Source organism: Berghia stephanieae, chromosome 6 (assembly GCF_034508935.2).
Source record: "Berghia stephanieae isolate SIO BIC M18660-M18661 chromosome 6, UCSD_Bste_1.3, whole genome shotgun sequence".
Classification (NCBI taxonomy): domain Eukaryota; kingdom Metazoa; phylum Mollusca; class Gastropoda; order Nudibranchia; family Aeolidiidae; genus Berghia; species Berghia stephanieae.
Window position 1 is genome coordinate 19,984,359 of NC_088365.1, and position 22,414 is coordinate 20,006,772.

The 22,414-nt window shown below is 32.0% G+C and overlaps 1 protein-coding gene across 5 annotated transcripts in view; it reads right to left on the minus strand.

Moving 5' to 3' along the window:
* Nucleotides 1-1,788: 1,788 nt before the first annotated feature.
* The window catches only part of LOC144974634 (potassium voltage-gated channel subfamily A member 1-like), a 43,715-nt gene continuing 23,089 nt past the window's right edge, over nucleotides 1,789-22,414 (minus strand). For 2 of the 5 annotated variants that reach the window (XM_078917702.1, XM_078917701.1), the window contains one exon: nucleotides 13,621-14,085. In XM_078917702.1, coding sequence (XP_078773828.1) covers nucleotides 13,886-14,085 — 200 coding nt within the window. In that variant the 3' untranslated portion in view covers nucleotides 13,621-13,885. Of the gene's footprint in view, nucleotides 3,672-8,702; nucleotides 10,605-13,620; nucleotides 14,086-19,623; nucleotides 20,335-22,414 lie in introns of those variants that run through there. The other 3 variants (XM_078917705.1, XM_078917703.1, XM_078917706.1) reach the window with 3 other exon arrangements.

Consider the following 22,414-nt stretch of genomic DNA (forward strand, 5'->3'; position numbering starts at 1 on the left):
ATTTTTACGTAGGCAGGTCTGTGTTGCCCCTACCAAATTAATACCCTTATCCCTGAAGTGTGCCTGACCTATGAACAATGAACAAGGTACCTTGACCTGTTTTATGATGCAAGAATGAAAGCAACTAGCAAATGCAGATGCCCCGAGCATATTTTAATCATGCGTTTTTTATATAATGTGTTATCTAATGGAATTACTTCGTTCTTTACAACTCTGACCGATGCAGAACTTTGCCCCACACTTTGTCTCTTGAAATATGGAACGCATACTTTTCCTGGCTATACACATGAGAAATCGATTTGTAGAAGAAGAAAAATATTTCTTAGCGTTTTGTTAGTTTTGATCTTTGTTGTTATTATAGAGCAGTAAAGTTAGGTGCCCCAAACGTAAACAATAACAAGTTGCTAGTGATTTCCGTTAGGGACCGGAATAATTTACGCACAATATAGGTCTCCCAATTTTGTAGTTTGAGTTGTAGGCAATACACTTTCAGTATTGAAAATATGTTTACATAAAATCTAACAGTTGCAGAAATAATAATATAAGGCTAAATTATTATGAAAATCAGGCTCCGAATAATTCTCGTTTTGTTCACACCAGCGCAATAATTTGCTCTGGTCTAAAAATAGATAGACTGTAACTTTTGATAAATTTTAGAAAATTTTACCTTTTGTTCCATAAAATATCCATATCTAGACATTATTTGATGCATGATCGAGTATTTATGAATATGTGTTTCTTTTGCCACCTAACAGCCAAATTTTAAAGGTTATTTTTTTCTATAATTTACATTGGAACGTGAGCTGTCAAGACAGGAACATGTGGTTTGCCACGTGCTTCTCGACCTTTGTTTACGTTTGGGGCACCTAACTTTACTGCTCTATATAATGTGTTATCTAATGGAATTACCTCGCTCTTTACAACTCTGACCGATGCAGAACTTACCCCCACACTTTGTCTCTTGAAAAATGGAACGTGTACTTTTACTTGCTACACACACACACACACACACACACACACACATACACACACACAGACACACACACACACGAGTAATCGATTTGTAGAAGAAAAAAAATTCTTAGAGTTTTGTTAGTTTTGTCTTTGGTATTTAATTTATTTATTTATCTATTTATTTATTTATTTATCTATTTATTTATGCATTTATTTATTTAATTATTTATTTATTTATCTATTTATTAATGATTTATTTATATGTATAAGTTACATACCAAAACCGAGACCAAAGTGATCGATAAAAATGGTACTATTCTTTTGAAATGGGTATCATGTCGGAAAGAACCAAATGAAAAGATTAGACTGATACGGATTGCAATACAGTATTTAATTTTTTCGCACAATTGCATTTGTCCATTTCACGCTGTTATAGCCAAGATAAACTCCGGCTCTATGAGTCTAATGGTTCTAAAGGACTACAACGTTTTCATTTTTAGTTTATAAACATTTATTTGCCACCATTGTTGTCTGAAGTGTGTGTGTGTGGGGGGGGGGGGGGGTTAATTAATCCAAGGATAATAAAGATAAAATAAAAAAAATAATCGAAAGTGTACAATTCTTGATTGAACTTGAACCCAAGTCGTCCGTGTTAATGTAAAGCGTGTTACCATTTATAATTTGGCAATTCAGCCTCTATATCTAAGATAAAGAAGCTATTTTTGTTATTCTTTTGATACCCCCCCCCCCAAACACACACCCTTTATATTTGTGGGTATTATTACCCCCCCCCCCCCCTCCCCTCCCCACTCCCCCCCCCCCTCCCCCCTTTTTTAAAAAATAAATATATTTGTGGGTATTAAACCCAGAAAAAAAAAGTTTGCAAAGGTGTTCGGTGTAACATAATATTCTGTGTGTTTCTTTATGTGGAATATTCATAAATGACATTGTGTGACAACTCTATACACAAAACGTAAGTAATGTATTATAGTATAATAGTCAATGACTTAACCTTAAAGCATTTAAACTGACACATTTACAATGGTTTTGATAGAACACGAAGGCATAGCAAGATTGGTTAGGATTATGACGAGCAATGTTTGGAAAGAAGAAAACAAAATAGATGTTTCTTGTTATAATTATTGAGAAATGAATGGAGAGAACAATTTAACCCTTTAACGGCTAAGATGAATACAACCGTGAAATGTATACTTCATCCCAATATTTCCTAGACGACTTTAGCAAAAGATTTCAACGATGTGACTCGGACTTCAGTGAAGCCTAAGTCACATTTTTGTTGATACTCTTATTATCAAAACAGTATCATCTTATTTATGTTAGAGAAAAACCAAAGCCTGCCGTTGAAGGGTTAATTTGAAACAACAATTAATTGAAATTACATTATCGTAGCATATTGTATTATCAAAATGTTGAAAACTCAACAGTTTTTGGTATTATTTCATCACACAACCAAAGAAATCTTTGCATTCCCCAACCACCACCACCGCCACCAAATCAACCCCACTAAAATAAAGTTTTAAAAAATGAGTAAAACACTTTTTGGCTTGAAAACGAAAAATTAATTTCAACATAAAAAGCATTAAGGCACATAGGAAAATAGAAAATTAAAATAAAATAAAAACATCGAAAAATATCACACGCAAAATATTAAAAATAAAACAACCTTTGACGAATTTACCAATCAAACAAGATCTCCCAGATAATAAATTAGATAACATTGTTATGTAATATACATCCTGCCGCACATTCACGAAACATCTTTTTTTTTCTTTTTAATTTTAGTTATAAAACGTCAAACTTCTAATACCAATATATCGTATGACTCCCAATCTGTCATAATATTTCAAACCCGAGACTCCTTTAGGTCTTCTTAAGGTGACGCGAGTTTGAGACATTTTGAACATTTGAAGGCTAACTTATTTTATCGAGATAATATTACGGCGTAAAAAAAAATCATCTGGCAAAAATACAAAAAAAAGTGTTCTGTTAATGTACGGCAGTAATAATATTGTAAAACATGTTTTGTAGAAACGCGAAACACATCCACGAAGAAAAGAAAATAAATGGTTAGAAACAAGGCTTTATGAACATTCAGACAATGTGCTGAAATATAATTTGATATGGATACTGATAACATCATAATTGATATTCGTCTCATTTCTTGCCCCAAACTAACAAAGCGGCTTTCCTACATTTTGGCCAAAAGATTTTTAATTCATTGAATCAATTGACATGACCCAAAAACGTACCAAAATTTCTTGAACCCGAGACTTCAAAATCTGGAGGCTCGAGTTTAAGAGCTTCTGATAAGTTTGGAGTTGTTATTGTCGATCGATGTATGAAATACGTTTTCTGGCCAAAAGGTTTTAAAAAAAGGCGTTGTGTCAGTTTACGGAATATTAGGCAAAGGTCGCAATGAAGGGTGAATGAATGACGCACATTGTTGAATGCAATGTCAGAAATAAAAGCCATTAAAAACAAAGGAAAACATTCAAACGGTCAATAGCAAAAATCATCAAATAAAATAAAAATTAAATGCTAAAGAAACATCAAATTATTATGAAGCTTCGAAATAAGATAAGTTGTTGATGAGGTTGAGCGGGTAGGTAGAAGGATGGGTTGATGGTGATGATGTTGGAAAGGGGAGTTTTATCCTAGTTGACCAACATCAATCGGATCGCTCTTACCGTGCCTTCCTGAAAATGGTGAACAGACCGGATAAACTTTGTTCAAATTATAGCAATAAAAACTTGGAATGGACTAACATTTGAAACGAAAAATTTAGCAACTGTAAACAGTGTCTAGAATGCCGTTGATAAGGAGATTTGTAAATTTAAGTTTTCATGTAGCGGTATCTATTTTTTAAGCATAATATTTCATATTTTATTACTCAAAGACTAAAACAGTCTAATTGTGTTGAAAAGGGGATATCAGAATATTTGACCTACAAGACCCATTAAAACAAAATCTTAACATAAAATAGTCGGGCCTGTAAGAGGACAAATAATATCACAATTATTCTGGCATATACTTCTTATCATTCTCTCTCTCTCTCTCTCTCTCTCTCTCTCTCTCTCTCTCTCTCTCTCTCTCTCTCTCTCTCTCTCTCTCTCTCCATATTTTACATATTTTGATGGAATGCAGTGTAACATATTGTTTCATTTGCAAATTAGTCACGCGCCTCTCTCTCTGCCTGATCTGACAAAAGTACAAGAATTTCAAAGCACAAATGCAATTTGATATATCTAGATATCAACGTATTAAAATCATTAATGTCACAGTCCCGTCTCACTGACTGATTCTAATTAAAAATTTAAAAATTATAGGTTCAGAAGGTCATTATGATAAAATTGGTTTCAGTGGTCTCTTTCAGTACATTTATTGAGCGTCTCTTGTCAGTTTTTTTTAAAAAGTGTTATTTGTTTTAGAGAAAAACTACCGCCATCATCATCATCATCATCATCATCATCATCATCATCATCATCATCATCATCATCATCATCATCACCACCACCACCATCACCATCATCATCATCATCATCATCGTCATTATTATTATTATTATTATTATTATTATTATTATTATTATTATTATTATTATTATTATTATTATTATATTATTATTATTATTATTATTATTATTATTATTATTATTATTATATTATATTATTATTATTATTATATTATTATATTATTAAAATATTATTATTTGTGACCCTCCGTCTCAAAACGGTATTATGTCGGAATGATTCAGACCCCAAAAAGTGAATTTAGAGATAGAATGATGAGAAATTGGACCTTAGAAGTTTTTATAAAGCAAGAAATAGTATTTATACTCCAGCATAACGTATAGAAATTAAACCCAAGTTTGATATTTGTGGCAAAGAATTCAATTTCCCTAACCGAGTGGATCCCGACATAATACCGCTTTGAGACGGAGGGTCACATTTTTATTTTTATCATTATTATTACAATTATTATTATTATTTTTATCATTATTTTTATCATTATTTTTATTATTATTATTATTATTATTATTATTATTATTATTATTATTATTATTATTATTATATTATTATTATTATTATTATTATTATTATTATTATTATTATTATTATTATTATTATTATTATTATTATTATTATTATTATTATTATTATTATTATTATTATTATTATTATTATATTTTTATTATTATTATCATTATTATTGTGTTATTATTAATGTGTGTAGGTCGCCCTAGAATAAATGCCTTTGCTTATAAATCCTTTTCTTCTTATTTTTTGGACGTCTATCCTGACTATATATATTATTTTTTAAAAGTAAAAGCTCAACACAAAACGAAAAATAATAAATCAAAACTGATTTCCCGATCCTCAAACAAGTTTATGGCTGACTGATCTCTATTAATTTTTTAGAGTGTTTACTTGTTGGTTTTTAAGCTACACCCGATGATGTAAATTTCCATCTTTTCTCGGAAATTAATCTGGGTCAACTCTGTGAAAAAATTTATTTCAGAAAAAATAGCACTAAGATTCTTTTTTATTTCCTGTTATTACGAATATCTTATTTAATGACTCAATTTCTTTTTACAAAAAGATACAGTTAAACTGATTTAAAATGATGCATACTTGCGTTGTGAAAAACTGTGGGGAATGCGTTCAGCAAAAACAGTTATTATAACATTTTACTTTTATCATTTCAGTTCACTCGTTTTCACTCCTACGATAAATGTCTGTGAACAGAAACAAAAGGATCTGCTGGGACGATCCAAGATTTGACGTCCCAATATGTTTCATAAAAACAATTTTTCGTCATAGTTATTCACAAAAAGATCATTGAAACCATTGAGTGAGAATGTTAAACGGTATTATATCGGGATAAACATGACGTCAATAAACTAAAAGAAAATCTTAAATAAAAAAAAATCACGTTAAGATATACCTATGCTTTATTGAGAAGAGTGAATTTTGTTTCTTAAAATTCAAAGAACTTAAATTTCCCAACCCTGATTGATTTCACAAAAACTATAGATTGATTTGAACAAATTTCCAATATAATTCCATGTCGACATGTTAAGCCACATGTTTAATTTCAAAATATCAGGCCGTGTCAAGATAATCAATTTAAGACAGATATGAAAGAGTTTTTACTGATATTTTAAAAGCCGGCTTTTTAAAATGATAAAAGCAATATAATTTTTTTAACGTATTTTGTTTGTCCTAAATTGATTGACCAGAGACGATCTGACGAGAATATTATGATGAGTAAAAATATTTCACTGCCAGTGTGAAATACGTAGCTATTCAGCAATCATCACCGGTTTTATGGACTTCATTTTTGATTCAACAATTAATTCATCATAACGGATCGATACAATTAAGAAATGTGTGAGATCGTCACTTCTGTATCTTCCTAACGTAGAGTCGGATTGCTGCAAGCGGACCTAGACGCAAAAGAGCGTATAGAGTCTCTTCGTTTGTTCATGAACTTACGCCGACGAGACCTATTTAATCTTGTCGTGTCTTTGAGCTGATTGATGCTTTTAAATTCGATACCTTGTGGAACTGCGATTGTATTGAGTTCCTCGAGATCACGACTGAAATTTTTCCTGGATGGATGCGGTGTTGAAGCAGGAAGAGAATCTCTCTTTTTAAACTTCAATTGTCTAAAACTGCCATCTCCTCTTGCGTCGTTGATATGATTATTTTCAGTCGGAGACGGTATACTAATCTGTGAAATTGTTTCACTGCTCGTTTCAATGGGCTCCAAGAAAGAACTTTTTGTTGAAGAACGAGACATTATAGGGTTATAAGAATCGCTGATGGTATGTCTAGACATGCAACCTTCTGCGTCATCGTTGAGGTATCTTCCATCAGGAGATGGAGCTGTGAGTTCTGATAACGTTTGACTGCTGATGTCCCACGTTGTTTCTTGAGTTGAACTTTTCCTTGAAGAAGGAGACGTCGTTGAGTAGATCGAGTCTCTTTTCCGGAATTTTGGAATTTGAAAACTGCTTTCTTCAGCCTTTTTGGACTTTCTAAGCCTCTCAGGAGACGGCGGAAGACTGCGTGGGAGTTCTTGACGGCACGCTTCTTCAGAGTCAAGCATCAAATTTGTCCTAGAATATCGGGCTGGTAAGGAACGAATAGAATCTCGTTTCTTAAACTTGACTTTCGTATGCCTGGAACTCTTGACCGCTTCACTCGTTTCTGTTTCCTGCTCTTGTCGCGAATTTTGTCTTGAATATCGAGATATGAGAGACCGGATAGAACCCCTCTTCATGAAATTTGGAAACTTGAAATCCGGCAGCTCGTTTGAGTAAATGATTTCTTTGGGCGGTGGAGGGACAACGGAATGTCTGATATACTTGGATTCTACATCGAGATACTGTTCTATGATTGATATGTCCTTTTCACGTTGAATCAAAGCCCATTGCATTCCACTGAAATATAGCAAAACGTTCAGAATTACTCAAATATGTTTATCCAGACTCGGTGAAAACAAAATAATCTCGTGACGAAACGGTGACACAAATTACCTGCGTCCTTGTTGATATTCGGTGGAGAAAAAACACTTTTGTGAGAAATCGTCACCCAAATTGATATAATTTTGTCAGTAATCGGTGAAGACAGAACAGGTCTGTGATGAAATGGTCATCCAAATTGATATAATCTTGTTGATAATCGGTGAATAAAGGGCAGCTCATTGATGAGATGGTCACTCAAACTGATAATATAATCTTGTCGGTGATTAGTGAAGACAAAAACAGTTCTGTGATGAAATGGTCTCTCAAATCCACGTAAAGCTGTCAATAATAGGTGAATAGAAAACATGCACCCAAACAATATTGTCGATTTTCGGTGAAGACAAAATATTTCGGCAGGGAAACGGTGACCAATGTGGTTTTGTTGATATCCATTCGAGACAAAATACTCATGTGGTGAATAGGATTAGGAGACCAACAAAGACGATTCAAATTTTTTACGGTTCATGCATGTGAATAAAGAAAAAAAAGGCACTGAATAGCTACTAATTGTGAAAAAATAATCTGTGATCAATCAGCAAAAAAATCCAAATTAATTAGGAACTTTTATCATTAAAATATAGAATGTAGGCCGTTGTTCCCCTTGAGTTAAAGTCGTACAACAAAGACATTCTATATCAGAAATTTCACTTGCAAAGACCTGGTTTTATTGTTTTTTTTTAATATATAAAAATACCCAGCGTGTCTCACAAATCTGAAGCAACGTTATGATTTATTCTTGAAAATGAAGAAATTATTGTCATAATTATTGTTGTTGTTGTTGTTGTTATTATTATTATTATTATTATAATTATTATTATTATTATTATTATTATTTTATTATTATTATTATTATATTATTATTATTATATTATTATTATTATTATTATTATTATTATTATTATTATTATTATTATTATTATTATTATTATTATTATTATTATTATTATTATTATTATTATTATTATATATTATTATTATATATATATAATTATATATTATTATTATTATTATTATTATTATTATTATTATTATTATTATTATTATTATTTATTATTATTTTATTATTATTATTATTATTATTATTATTATTATTATTATTATTATTTCATTCTTGTTGTTATTATTATTATTATTATTATTTATTTATTTTTTAAAATATTATAATTATTACTAGTATTATTATTATCATCGTCGCCGTCGTCGTCGTCTTCATCATCACAATCTTCTTTTCAATTATTATTACTATCATTATCATTTCAAAAGCATTTCATTTGTGTGGTGCTGAGAGGAACTGAGAGAAAAGGAGAAAGAGAAAGAGAGAGAGAGAGAGAGAGAGAGAGAGAGAGAGAGAGAGAGAGAGAGAGAGAGAGAGAGAGAGAGAGAGAATATTCTGATAAAATTGTCCCTTTAAAAAAAGTAGGTAGATACAAATTTTCTGTATTATATTTAGACCAGCAGAACAAGATAGCACATTTTTAAAAAATGGTGTTCATTTTCTTTTTAATAATGAATAAATTAATGTCTATCGATTTTTATGAAACAAAGTGTTGAGAACATGATCGTGAAGTTAAGCTTGTGACGTTAGTGAAATGGTTATTGTGAGCAAAAAACACATCACATCAGCAATGCAAACCGTGACACTGGCACAACATCAATTGGATCCACCACCCATGTCTAAATCATCCTGCATATTTCGGTGCGTAGCTTTTAGTTAATGGCTTTTATTAAAAGCTTCATAGCATAAAATGACGTAAGCGATCAATGATTTCATAGTTCGTTCAATTATAATATTAGATATATATAAATATATAGATAAATACCCGTATTTCGATTCAATAATTACGTATGTTAAAACAAACTGATATTTGATAGAGGAAATGCGTTGTCTTTTCACTTTTCATATACCCATCGAGGTCAATAATACCATTATGGTAAAAAAAACAAACAAAAAAAACCCCGCTAAATAACGCATCCGTCTTTGTTTTTGATTATTGCCTTTTGGTGTTTAGCCTAAATTTAATACGTTTTACCATTGCATATAAAAGTAAATGCAAAAATACATTAAATTCGTAGAGCAGAACTAGAAATAAAGTCATTATCACATTAAATTATACTTTTTTCTAAAATAAAACGAGCAAACTATATAAAAATATAAATATGGCATCAAAAGTTCAACTCTACACCTCTGTGAGGCTTTTCCATTTCAAGGTTACTGAATAAACGTTTAATTTCAGATGATATAAATAAGGAATTAAAAGATCAACTACTATTTTGATTGACAGAGAGACCGATAAATAAATGAAATTGAATAGATTCTCTGATTTAAAAAAACAAACAAAACAAAACAAAACAAAACAAAACAACAACCCAAGGTGAAGGTTTTCTTCATTATGGCTCAAGATGTTGATTTCCATGGGTTGGATGTTTATTGCTCGTAAGTCTTAGACGATTAAAACGTGTGGATATTTATACAATTATAGGTTTAAAATATAATCTTTAAAAGACATACAAAGACAAAACAATACAGCATTATAATAACTTCTTCTTCTTCTAGGTTCCATGCCTGGTCCAGGCTTCGGATACTGCATGAATTATCTCTCTCCATTCCTCCCTGTCTCTCTAATAACTACGAAAGCATTAACCAGCTCACTGCCGGACTTCAGAAAGGCGCGTATTTAAAAAATTATTGGCCAGAAAACTCGTCCTTCAAATATCGATCGATTTAAATGAGCTTTTTTATATAGCGCAATATCCACTAAATGTGCACAAATCGCTTTACAAGGGGTCCCTGGTCAACAGCAACATTTAACACGTAGGACGGGACATGACCCTCATCTTGGTTCGCAAGGTCCCGTCAGGTTTGAGGGATTTTGCCAAGATGAGAGTCATTTAAATCGATCGATATTCGATTCACGAGTTTTCTGGTCAAATGTTGAAATACGCGTCTTTCTGGAGAACGCCAGTGAACTCGTGTAAATAGACATTAATTATTGTTATGGAAAGAGTTCGTGGTGCTCCCATTATTAAAAGCAGTTGGACAGTTCAATTTCAGCTAGACCTCTCTGTTGTTTCGCGTGAAGTTTCCGCATCTTTTTCGTTTCTGTGGACAAAACACTTTGGGGTTAACTGTTAGGTATATATTCGATTGGGTATATATATTATTTAATCGCAATAAAAATTACCTTTCATCTATATGAATACAATATTTTAATTTCAATAGTTTTATTTCATTTCTTTGACGTATTGTATGACGTTCAAAAATTACATTAACCTATTTTTTATATTATCACTTTGTCACTTAGAATGAAAAGAAAAAGTATTTTACACATGAAAACGAGCAATTTGTAAATTACACGTAAAATAAAATTGAAATTAACGAGAAATATAAATATAAAAAGACTGAAAATTTGTCGTTTAAAAAGAATCGTTGTCTCTTGAGTTTGAATGAGTCATCTGTGTCAGTATCTTTGACAAAAAAATATATTATAATTACAAAACAATGATATGATTATAAAAATCGCTTTGTTGGGAACGTTAGTACATTAGTCATTAGTACAGTTGTTCTATTGTATACATTTACATTCATTGTATTGTTTAAAACAAAGATGTGTGTGTGTGGGGGGGGGGGGGTTGAACACAATATATGATAGATTTTGTTTTCATTACCAAAGCAAAAGCCAATGGATAGACACCACGATTATATAATAGTGGATATATTGAATATGTTGTTTTTATTTATTTTTTAAAAAAGTTGTTTGAGAGTGAAATAGTATAATATAAAGATGTAAACACGGAGTGTTGTAGAGAAAAGATAATTGACGAAAGAATATGAAAGCTAATTGATAAGTATTGCTATGCCATGTCATGCCTAAGGTCATGCCTAAGGTAATCAATAGTTATTTACGAATTTATTTATTTTTTCGAACAAGTATTCGATGAGTAATAAATGAATTATTACACGAATACTTGAATTACTATGCCATCTTAAGCCCAAGATCAGCCTCACACAATCGGGAATGAGATTAGCGGAAGAGTAGCGTCCCTTGATTGGACGTCACCGGCGGAAAAGTTATTAGAGAGAGAACGTCATGTTGGTTGTGCGCATGCGTCTCTCGTCCTCGCTTCGGGTGAAAGCGGCTTGAGACACTTCGCCGAAAGCGAGGACGAGAGAGACGTATGCGCAAAACCAAATTGACGTTCTCTCTGTAAGGTGACGTCCAATCAAGGGACGCTACTCTTCCGCTAATCTCATTCCTTATATTTAAGGCAGTTGGTGCAAATAGGTTGTCAAGGAGTAACACATGAAATATTATACGGGTACATGTATTCCTACGCCATCTCACATCTAAGAGTATCACTAGCTATTCAAGACGTTTGGTACAAATAGGTAGGAAACTGTTTAAACATGAAATATTACACGAGTACATGTATTACTACGCCATACCACATCTAAGATTGTCATTAATTAATTATCCAAAATATTTGGTACACATAGTTTGTCAATAAATCAAGTAGGCCTAAATTAGGCCCATTTTCATTGATCACCTTCGGTATAAATGTAACATTACACGAGAATATGTATTACTGCGCTCGGCGTTGTCACAAGATAATTTTAACATTAATCGGTGCATTTCTGGGTAATGAATGGGTAATAAATGAAATATACCGTAACGTACGCCAAATCCATATCACACATAGGATCATCACTAGTTAATCAAGACATTTATTGGTATAAAAAAGTACTAATAATGATTTTATATGAAGTTTTATTACTCTGATATCACTACGCCATCCCATGCCTGGGATAATCAAGTAATCATGGGGTAAAATCATCAAAGCTTGTCATTAATTACTCATCCTTGTACGCTTTTGATCTCAGTAAATGTTTGAAGCGCTTTTTATAAAATAAATGCATTGAATTATGAGAGCTGGACTTTATAATGCGAGGATATTCAATTTATTGTTCTCATGTGATTTCTCTCTAGTTTATTTAAACTGAAATTCCTTGTTAATACGAACTTTACTAATTCTGACAGTTCATCATCGGAGCTATAGTAAAAAAATAATAAATACTATGCCTTTATTATAATGTATATATATATATATATATATATATATATATATATATATATATATATATATATATATATATATCCTTTCCACGTAGCATTCCCCTAGTATAGATAACCCATCAAACAGTTGATGGCAATAGAAAGTGGAACACTAACTGAAGACCGTAAACCAAGAGAAGCCAGTCAGTAGCATCTGACCACCTCGATAAAAAGTGTTCGAATGTGTGACAAATCCTGTCAACCTGCTTTTTATGTCGAATTGAGTTAAAGTCAAAAATAATCACAATTAATTATGGAATAATGAACAAAAATGAATATAACAGCTTTGAAAAAAATAGAACAAAATAACCAACCCCCCCCCCCCCCCAAAAAAAAAAAAGACCCAAAAAACAAAAAACAAAACAAAAAAAAAACCCAGAACGTTTCGGGTTTAAAACCGTTCTTCAATCAATAACAAGAAAACAGAGAGCAAAAACAGCATGTCTTTGGTATTTTGTTCTTTTCCCAAGCTGTTCTATTCATTATTAATTTTTGTTCGTTAGTTCTTTCAGTCCACAGCTTCTAGCAGTTTAGTTTCACTCAGAATTATGGAATTTGAGTCTTTAAAAGTTTGAGATGAAATCATTTATAGGTACTTGAATTCTATACGTATCACTAAGTCATTACAAATTATATGAATACATTGCTACTATCACTTGCAAGAAAACTACACAGCTTTATGCCACGAAGACACGGCGGTTAAACAAAAAATGACAAGGTACTTATAATGGCATAAAAAATGACCCAAATCTATAGTCATTCATTTTCCTTTTAATAATGTGTTCGGTCGAACGGTTCAAGTACACTGGTCTTTATGTACTTATATAATTAATATGTTTCAAATATCCATCTGTTTTAAACGACCATTGGTCAAATTTTTTTTAAAAAGCCTAAACTCATTTTAAATTGGAACCGATTTCGTTATCTTTGAACCGTTTGACTTACAACTTAAAATTGATAAAAGATTATTTCTAAAAAAAAAATTAAAGGGGGGGGGGGGGGTGAGGGAAGATCCCTGTAGTGTACTGGCAAAACTTTGTTTTCCATTTCGGATAGAAAACTTTCATTTTATTATTAATATATTTAAATAGCTCTTAACTTGTCTAAAACGTCTCAACACAAGAGTTCTTCAGAAATCTCGAGTTTGAGATTTTTTTGAAAAATTGGGAATCGTCTTAATCTCGAGTTCACCCTCATTGAAAATCGAACAAATTTGTACGATTTTCCATGCATATGAACTTGAGAGAGTAAATAAAGTCTATCACAGAATTTAAAAAAGCACTTTGTTATTGTGCGACATAAGTGTGTAGTTTCTTTCTTTTTTATTTTTTTTTTTTTGCAAATGAGTATAATATTGATATTCACAGATAGGCACAGAACGAATCCTGGCGGATGAATAATAGAAACGTGGAGGAGTGTTTATGGACAAGTTTACCGTGTATCCGGAAATATCATTGTATGTATATGGCTCTGTGAAAATAAACAGTAAATGTGGCCTTATGCAGGGTACATAATAAAGCATAATATAGCATAATATTGTGATAATGTGGGTATGTATAATGTACACAAATAAACCAATCTTGTAGGAAGTGAAACTCGAACTGTATGTGTTACTATTTTGAATATAATACAGACTTCATGAATTACTCACATTAAAATCATATATTTTGTGTTTTGAAAAATTTGACATTAAAAGGCAAACACTCTTTTGATCAATTTATTCAATTCTCTTGATCTGCTATTTACAGGATACACTTTTTCCACAAAATTTATTCATTTGTGTTTTGATACATCATTTTGTCGCACATTTGCTAAGCTATGAAATAGAAAAAAGGCTGAAATTCAAAGGCTTAATTTGTTTGTGGAATCTCTGCTTGGTGCTCTAACAACGAGCAATGGCGTAGTTCATAAAACATTGTGAGTTTATTTCATGGTTTTCTATCAACTTTAACAATCGATTCTGATTCTGACAATATCAAATGAAAATAATATATCAACCTTGTAAAATAAACTCCTTCCTTGCAGTAGGCCTTTGGGTTATCTATCAGTTGGTACTACCAATAATTATGATAAATTGTTTTGTCTTGTTTTGTTTTGCTTTTATGTTGATGTTTTGTTTGTATATAGATATACAATTTTGTGCAGGCTATTTATAATGACAATGCATCGATTTGACCTTTTCTTTTGTTAGTTTTAACTATTATATATTTATATTTGTAAAAACAAAATACAGCCACCACAAAAGCAGCCGATCGCAAAAAATGGAGATGTCTGGTGGATGCCCAATGTGCCTCGAGGCCCGAAGAGGATTAAGTAAATAAGTATTTGTAAAAACAACCGGGAACTTTTAGGATTTTTGGCCCATGCCACCCTTAATGATAATGATTTTGAAATGAATGGTTGTTTATTTTTTTATTTTTTTTTTGTGTTTTTTTTTTTGGAAAGAATTTAAATTTTGTATATTTGTCCTTTTTCTTTTGTTTTTTTGTCCAATGACGAATACAACAATATTGTACTACCAATCATGAAAACAATATACCCTATGACTTAAATGCCATGGTTGGTGTATAAAGGTCAAATAACACAGATACATCTCGTTGACACTTTCATCACCATTAACATCATAGGATACCGGGTCCGTTGCAGACAGGAACTATCATGGGCCTCTCATTGTCCCTCGTTGACACCGATTACGATTATAAATAAGTTCCTCTGCGTAGTGATATGGACACACATTAACCAGTTAACCGCCGTACGCTGGAAAAACTCGTATTTAAAAATTTGGCCAGAAAACTCGTTTTTCAAATATAGATCGATTCAAAGAACCCTCATCTTGGCAAAAACTCACAAACGTTGTACTTCGCGAAGTCCCAGATGTGAGAGGTTTTGCCAAAATGAGGGTCCTTTAAATCGATCGATATTTGAAGGACGAGTTTTCTAGCCAAATCTTTAAATACGAGTTATTCCAGAGTACGACAGATAACTAGTTAAATAAATAGCTTTCCTAAATTATGTTATCTTTTACCATTAGACATACGGTAAAATGCGGTTCAGTAAAATGACCATACTTTTGCCTACCAAAATGATCGCCAACTGAACCACTTGTGTCTGCTAGTAGTAAGTACGTATTTACCTATCCACCGAGTGATGATCATTTCCTCCATGTACATCTTTACTCACATTTTCTCACCGTACTCAGGTGTAAAATGAGTACCTGGTCGTTAACAGCGTTGTCTTTGTCCGAAAAATTGTAATATCACCTATTATGTCCCGTCCTACATGTTAAATGTTGCTGTTGACCAGGGACCCCTTGTAAAACGTTTTGAGCACATTTAGTGGATATTGCGCTATATAAAAGCTCGATTTTTAAATTTTTTAAAATGTCTGTCTGTCTATGAAAACAATCATTCTTTGTCTATTTTACGGTATAGTTAACTGTCGTATTCTGGAAAATTACGTTTTTAAGATTTTGGCCAGAAAACGTGCAGCTACTTAAATTAAATATTAATCGATTTAAATGACCCTCATCTTGGTAAAAACTATCAAACGTGGGACTCCATGGAAAAAACATAACCTCGAGAGGTCCTAGGTTTGTTATGTTTTTTTTCCATCGAGTCCCAGGTTTGGGAGTTTTTGCTGTGATGAGGATCAATTGAATCAATCGATGTTTAAAGGATGCGTTTTCTGGCCAAATTGTAAAATACGTATCTTTCCAGATTACGACAGTTAAATAGGCAAAACTAAATTTTCTAAATCCCAACACCGGGAAGAATGGCGAGCTATTTTTAGTCGACCTCTTATGAGTTGACACTGGAAGTAAGTAAGTACGTTACACCGTTTTCAGGCGGTAGGTCACAAATGAAGTAACAATGTTCTGGTCAATATGTTTTTATAGAAAGCGTTCTGTCAGTGTACAGCAGAATGGACAGCGAGGCAAGTAGATGTAGAATGGAAACATCTAATATCGTACAAACGACCGCACAGCTCGCTTTGCCCAATGAAATTAAACATTGGCTTCTTGACACTCCGTGGAAGATCAAGGTGACAGAAGCCACAGTCCAGATACCATGTTTTATGAATGGGATAATTTAGTGACTGGAAAAGGAATATCTACAACTCACTGGCCTGTGAGGATGGTTTACATACATAGTGGGTGCTCAACGTAAAATCGAAATTCCTGTCAATATTGCAGGCAGGTAGGTAGGTATTGATTGCGTCATTGGAAATGGAGAGAAAAAGGGGTATCGTCGTGGTATACGATGAGGAAAGCCTCTGTCCTATTATGGAATTGTTCTCTCAGTAAACACACCCATCACATTAGATGGCAAAGAAAGACAAATATTGTAATAAATATTCATTAAAGTTTTCAAGTTCTTGTACTATGAGGTCAGACAGAAAATCAAATTTGATATAATGAGAAATTAAAGTTTTCAAGTTCTGGTACTATGAGGTCAGAAAGAACATCAAATTTGATATAATGAGAAATTGAAGTTTTCAAGTTCTGGTACTATGAAGTCAGAAAGAACATCAAATTTGAGGTAATGAGAAATTAAAGTTTTCAAGTTCTAGTACTATGAGGTCAGACAGAAAATCAAATTTGATGTAATGAGAAATTAAAGTTTTCAAGTTCTAGTACTATGAGGTCAGACAGAAAATCAAATTTGATATAATGAGAAATTAAAGTTTTCAAGTTCTAGTACTATGAGGTCAGACAGAAAATCAAATTTGATATAATGAGAATGAATCAATGTAATTTCCGAATGAAATACAAAGTACTCATATATATTGCAAGTGGATGGGTTAAGATTATGTTCATAAAAATTATCCTTTTCCATCTATTTTCCTTTTATTTCTCTCCTCTCCTCTCCTCTCTTATCAACGTATTCCATATCTCACATTATGAATCCACGCACTTTCACTTTTGATATAGACCAACGTTATTATTGAGATTTTGTATATGTGTGTATGTATGTATATATCTGTATGTGTGTGTGAGTGTGTGTGTGTGTGTGTGTGTGTGTGTGTGTCTGAAGGCGATTGCTTGATTCGTGTGGCCTGTCAATTCAAACCATTCAACTAGTCTCTGGCACCGATCCAAGGACGAGAATGACCGACCAAGGTGCTTATACAATTTCTAGACAGCTCGGCCCATACGTAGGCCTACACACCAAACAATGGACACAGGCTACGGATCTTTGGATGCCCTGTCTCGGCTTATATCTGCTGGTCGGACAACACAATTGTGACCAAACGTCTAAAAACGGTATTATGTCGGGATGGACCAGATGCTAAAAAGTCAAATTATAGTTAAACTGGTCAAAAATATGAAACGTTGGTATTTAGCACAGTAACATATAAACCCAACGAAATTATGATGTTTCTGGCTACAAATTCCATTTTCAGCATCATAATCATCCCGACTTAATACCGTTTTGAGACGAGGGGTCAGAATTACATAAGAATAAATGGTTTAAAATTACATAAACTATCAACGATTTAGGGAAGATCATAGTCTATAGACCGCTTTTTAAAAACATCTTTATATGATATGTCTTGACATTGAAATATTAAGCGTGATTTTCTTTTTCTAAAGCGTGGGAAGTAGTGAAATCTATCAAATGATGTACATTTGATCATATTTGACAATTTGCACTCGGGGGGAGGAGGGGGGGGGGGCATTTGGGGGCTGGTCACTGTCATCCCAATTGGCCTTGCTCACCCCATTCCACGGTATATTCCTTTAATCTTTCCCCCACCTTTTCATTGTTTTATGTTTTTAAAAAAAGGTTTGCATCAATTGAATGTTTTTTGACAATAGGTCAAAGTTCAAATAATTATCGTTATTATCGTCCGTTATTATTAATATTATTATTATTATTATTATTATTATTATTATTATTATTATTATTATTATTATTATTATTATTATTATTATTATTATTTATTATTATTATTATTATTATTATCATCATCATTTTTATTGTTATTATTATCATTATTGTTATCTTTACTGATGACTACTGATACTGATGACTTTGTAAAGGACCATATTATCATTTGTGCTCAGATCACAAAAAACGAGTCTTCCCTTGCTCACATTTTAGAACTTTCGCTTTCAAACCTTGGTATATAATTGGCCATTTTTATTCATTCCGCCACCTCAGTGCACCATTACGAACAATAACGACAGATTAAATTAATGTGTTTTGCCTTCAGGTCAAATAAATGAAATATGGTTTATCACACTGACTTGTGCGCATATATATATATATACAATGATCTGGTGACAAAGCAACAATTATGCAGTGCTGTGAATATAAGCAAGCGTTAGTTAAGGCACAATGCATTCAATACAACATTATGTACCACCATAAAGCATGCACATAAACAAGTGTCAATGAATTTACCAACGTGAGTAGATACAAAACGATTTTATAGATTACTTTTCAAAAGCTGTTTAATAGCTAATAATATTGTGATATTAACAAAACACATTATTATTATTTTTAAGCCTGAAAATAAATTTAAAACAAATACATGAACACCTTTTTAAACATTGGAGCATATTCAAAAGAATTTTATAGCAAAATTTAATTTTCGGCAATATTTAACTTGGCGTATATTGAAATTACAATGTTTAGTAATAAATTCGGCAAAAGTCGTGGAGTCACAACACAAGCACACACGCTAGGCTATCCATCTATCGATCTATCTATCTACTTATAAAACAACAATATTGACTTAGTATGGCCTATCCATTCGGCGACACTTGAGTAACTTGAATTTATTCTTATCAACCAGGTGATATTGAGTAAGGTTATAGTTACTTTTTATATGTTGTAGGTGCTTTAAAATTTACATATAATCTCATGAAATGATCATCAAAGGAAAAGATAAAATAGGAATTTGTTTAACATTCTCTAAACGCCATGAATTGAGGCTTTCTTCAAGTCAATGAAATCAAATTGATATATACGGTGTTCTTAATAAAACATAAAAACCGTCCGACAAAGACACGATAATGATAAAATATAATAAAGATCGCCAAACGGAAAAGCCATACGTGGAGTCAAAAGTCGTGGAGTCACAACACAAGCACACACGCTAGGCTATCCATCTATCGATCTATCTATCTACTTATAAAACAACAATATTGACTTAGTATGGCCTATCCATTCGGCGACACTTGAGTAACTTGAATTTATTCTTATCAACCAGGTGATATTGAGTAAGGTTATAGTTACTTTTTATATGTTGTAGGTGCTTTTAAAATTTACATATAATCTGATGAAATGATCATCAAAGGAAAAGATAAAATAGGAATTTGTTTAACATTCTCTAAACGCCATGAATTGAGGCTTTCTTCAAGTCAATGAAATCAAATTGATAAATACGGTGTTCTTAATAAAACATAAAAACCGTCCGACAAAGACACGATAATGATAAAATATAATAAAGATCGCCAAACGGAAAAGCCATACTATAAATAACTGACGCTGGATAAGTCGATTTATGAAAAGACGATTTTCTTTTTCAAATAAGCCAATTCATCATTTTAAGCCATGCTCAATTCTCTTTAATTCTCTAAGTATCCATGAAATTAATGTTTAAAGGAGAAGAAACATGACAGTTTTTAAACAATAAATTCCGAGAATTCTGACTTATCCAGAGTCAACGTAGAAAAATATCAAACTATTTTAGTTACTCACCCACGAGATGCTGGAGGGCGGGGAATTTTATGTAAGAAATAGGATTAAATATTACAGTACAATATTCAACATCTACAAAAGCAAAATGCATAAAACCGCATGTATAGTAAATGCAATGAATGTATATACAATAACAAGCTCAATTGATTTAAATTGTGCCCGACAAAACTCACAAAAAAACCCGACCTTATTTAAAACAACTGTTATGCTTCATTAGTCAAAATTGCAAATCAAAAAAACAAAAAAAAAACCAAAAAAAAAAAAAAAAAAAAAAGAAAAAAAAAGAGAGAAGAAGAAGGGAACAATGGAATTATACAAAGTATATATATATATTTTTTTTAAACCGCATGTATACTTTGGACACAACATCGTCTTGTTCATAAAACTCTTGAGCTAAACTGTATCCACATCAAAGGCGCTGATTTGACTTTAACTATCTGCAGTCGAAGGACCGTAAAGTATTAGAAACGCCGTTTATCTCACAACATCAAACTTTTTTTTAAAAATCACACCAATGAAGACAAATAGGCTTTCACCGTAGCCATGGTAAAGTTATGGCCTGACACTGACCAAAAATGACCTCAAAATGTCAGTCTTTTGCCACAAAAGAAAACAAATCGTGAGTTTTATTCAATAGTTCAACCAATGTAATAACTTGTTTCTTTGAGCTCTACTAACGACAACTCACTAGACGCTACAAACCTAAAAAATGACGACAAACTGGCTACGCTTTGACACGGTAACCAGTGTCCAATGGTCAGACAAAAAAAAACCCCATAAAAAACTGAATGTTAAGACAAAGAATTGATCACATCGTCTTGTTCATTAGATAGATGGGAATGAGCTTTGAACAATGAAATATGCCACATGTTGTAAAATATCTCATATTTTCAAAAACGGTTTTTTGTTATTTATTTGAAAGACTTTTAAATGACATAAATAACTTACATTTTATTACCGATGGCAGGATAAATATTCGAATCAAATCCCCGTCTCTGTTTATTCACATTTATTTTATTAGTAGTTTCTATATTTCACAAACAGCAATGATTGATACGTGCATCTCTTTAGATGAGTCTAGCGACTCATCTAAAGAGCAACATGCATTTGTTCATTTATATTCTTTAGAGTTGTAGAACACGTTAAACTCGGGCTCCATGGTTCTCATAGTATAGTTCAGCAAGACTATCTTTTTTTTCCCTTTTGTTATCTATATTGAACTGTCTCATTTTTGTTAACCGAGACAAATTATTTTCATCTTATGTACTGTTTTCAGGTCTCTTCCTAAAAAAAACTCTATTTGAACGATCTTTATATTTTCGTTTATAATCAGACAGTCTTTTTTATTATTATTATTATTATTATTATTTATTATTATTATTATTATTATTATTATTATTATTATTATTATTATTATTATTATTATTATTATTATTATTATTATTATTATTATTATTATTGAGGATGTGACATGTAAAGAAATAGACATTGTATTCTTAAAGACTTTTGACCTAGTCCATTTAGAACTCCCACCACAATTAAAAGACAATGAGTTTTAGCTAAGCTTTGTTATATCAAAAATTACAATATTTTCATACAAAACAAAGATTATATATTTGGGAAATGAAAGGGCCACGTCTGTAACAAAGGACTTGAGCCGCATTACTAATTTTCAACTAAAATAATATTTTTTGAAATCTAAAAATGAAAGCGTCTTTTTAGCTTATACTTAGATTAGTAATGTGGGACGTAAAGAAAAATTGTAGAACAGCCACGGGACATAATTCATCCTATTAAACAAAGGGACACGAGGTACGTAGAACATCCCAAAGACATACCATAGCCGTGAAGTAGACAAAGGACAATATATATTCTCTAAAGAAAGACGCCAAAGAGAAATTCTTTATTTGTATAACATCCAAAGGATATAATTTATTTGCAGAGGTTACAGTTTATTCCTAGAAAAGACCAAGGAACACGAGGTGCGTAGAACAGCCAACGAACAAAATATGTCCAAAGAGCAGTCAAATGACATATCTAATATATTCGGTGGTAGCCAGAATACTCCCGTACTCTGGAAAAACCCATAT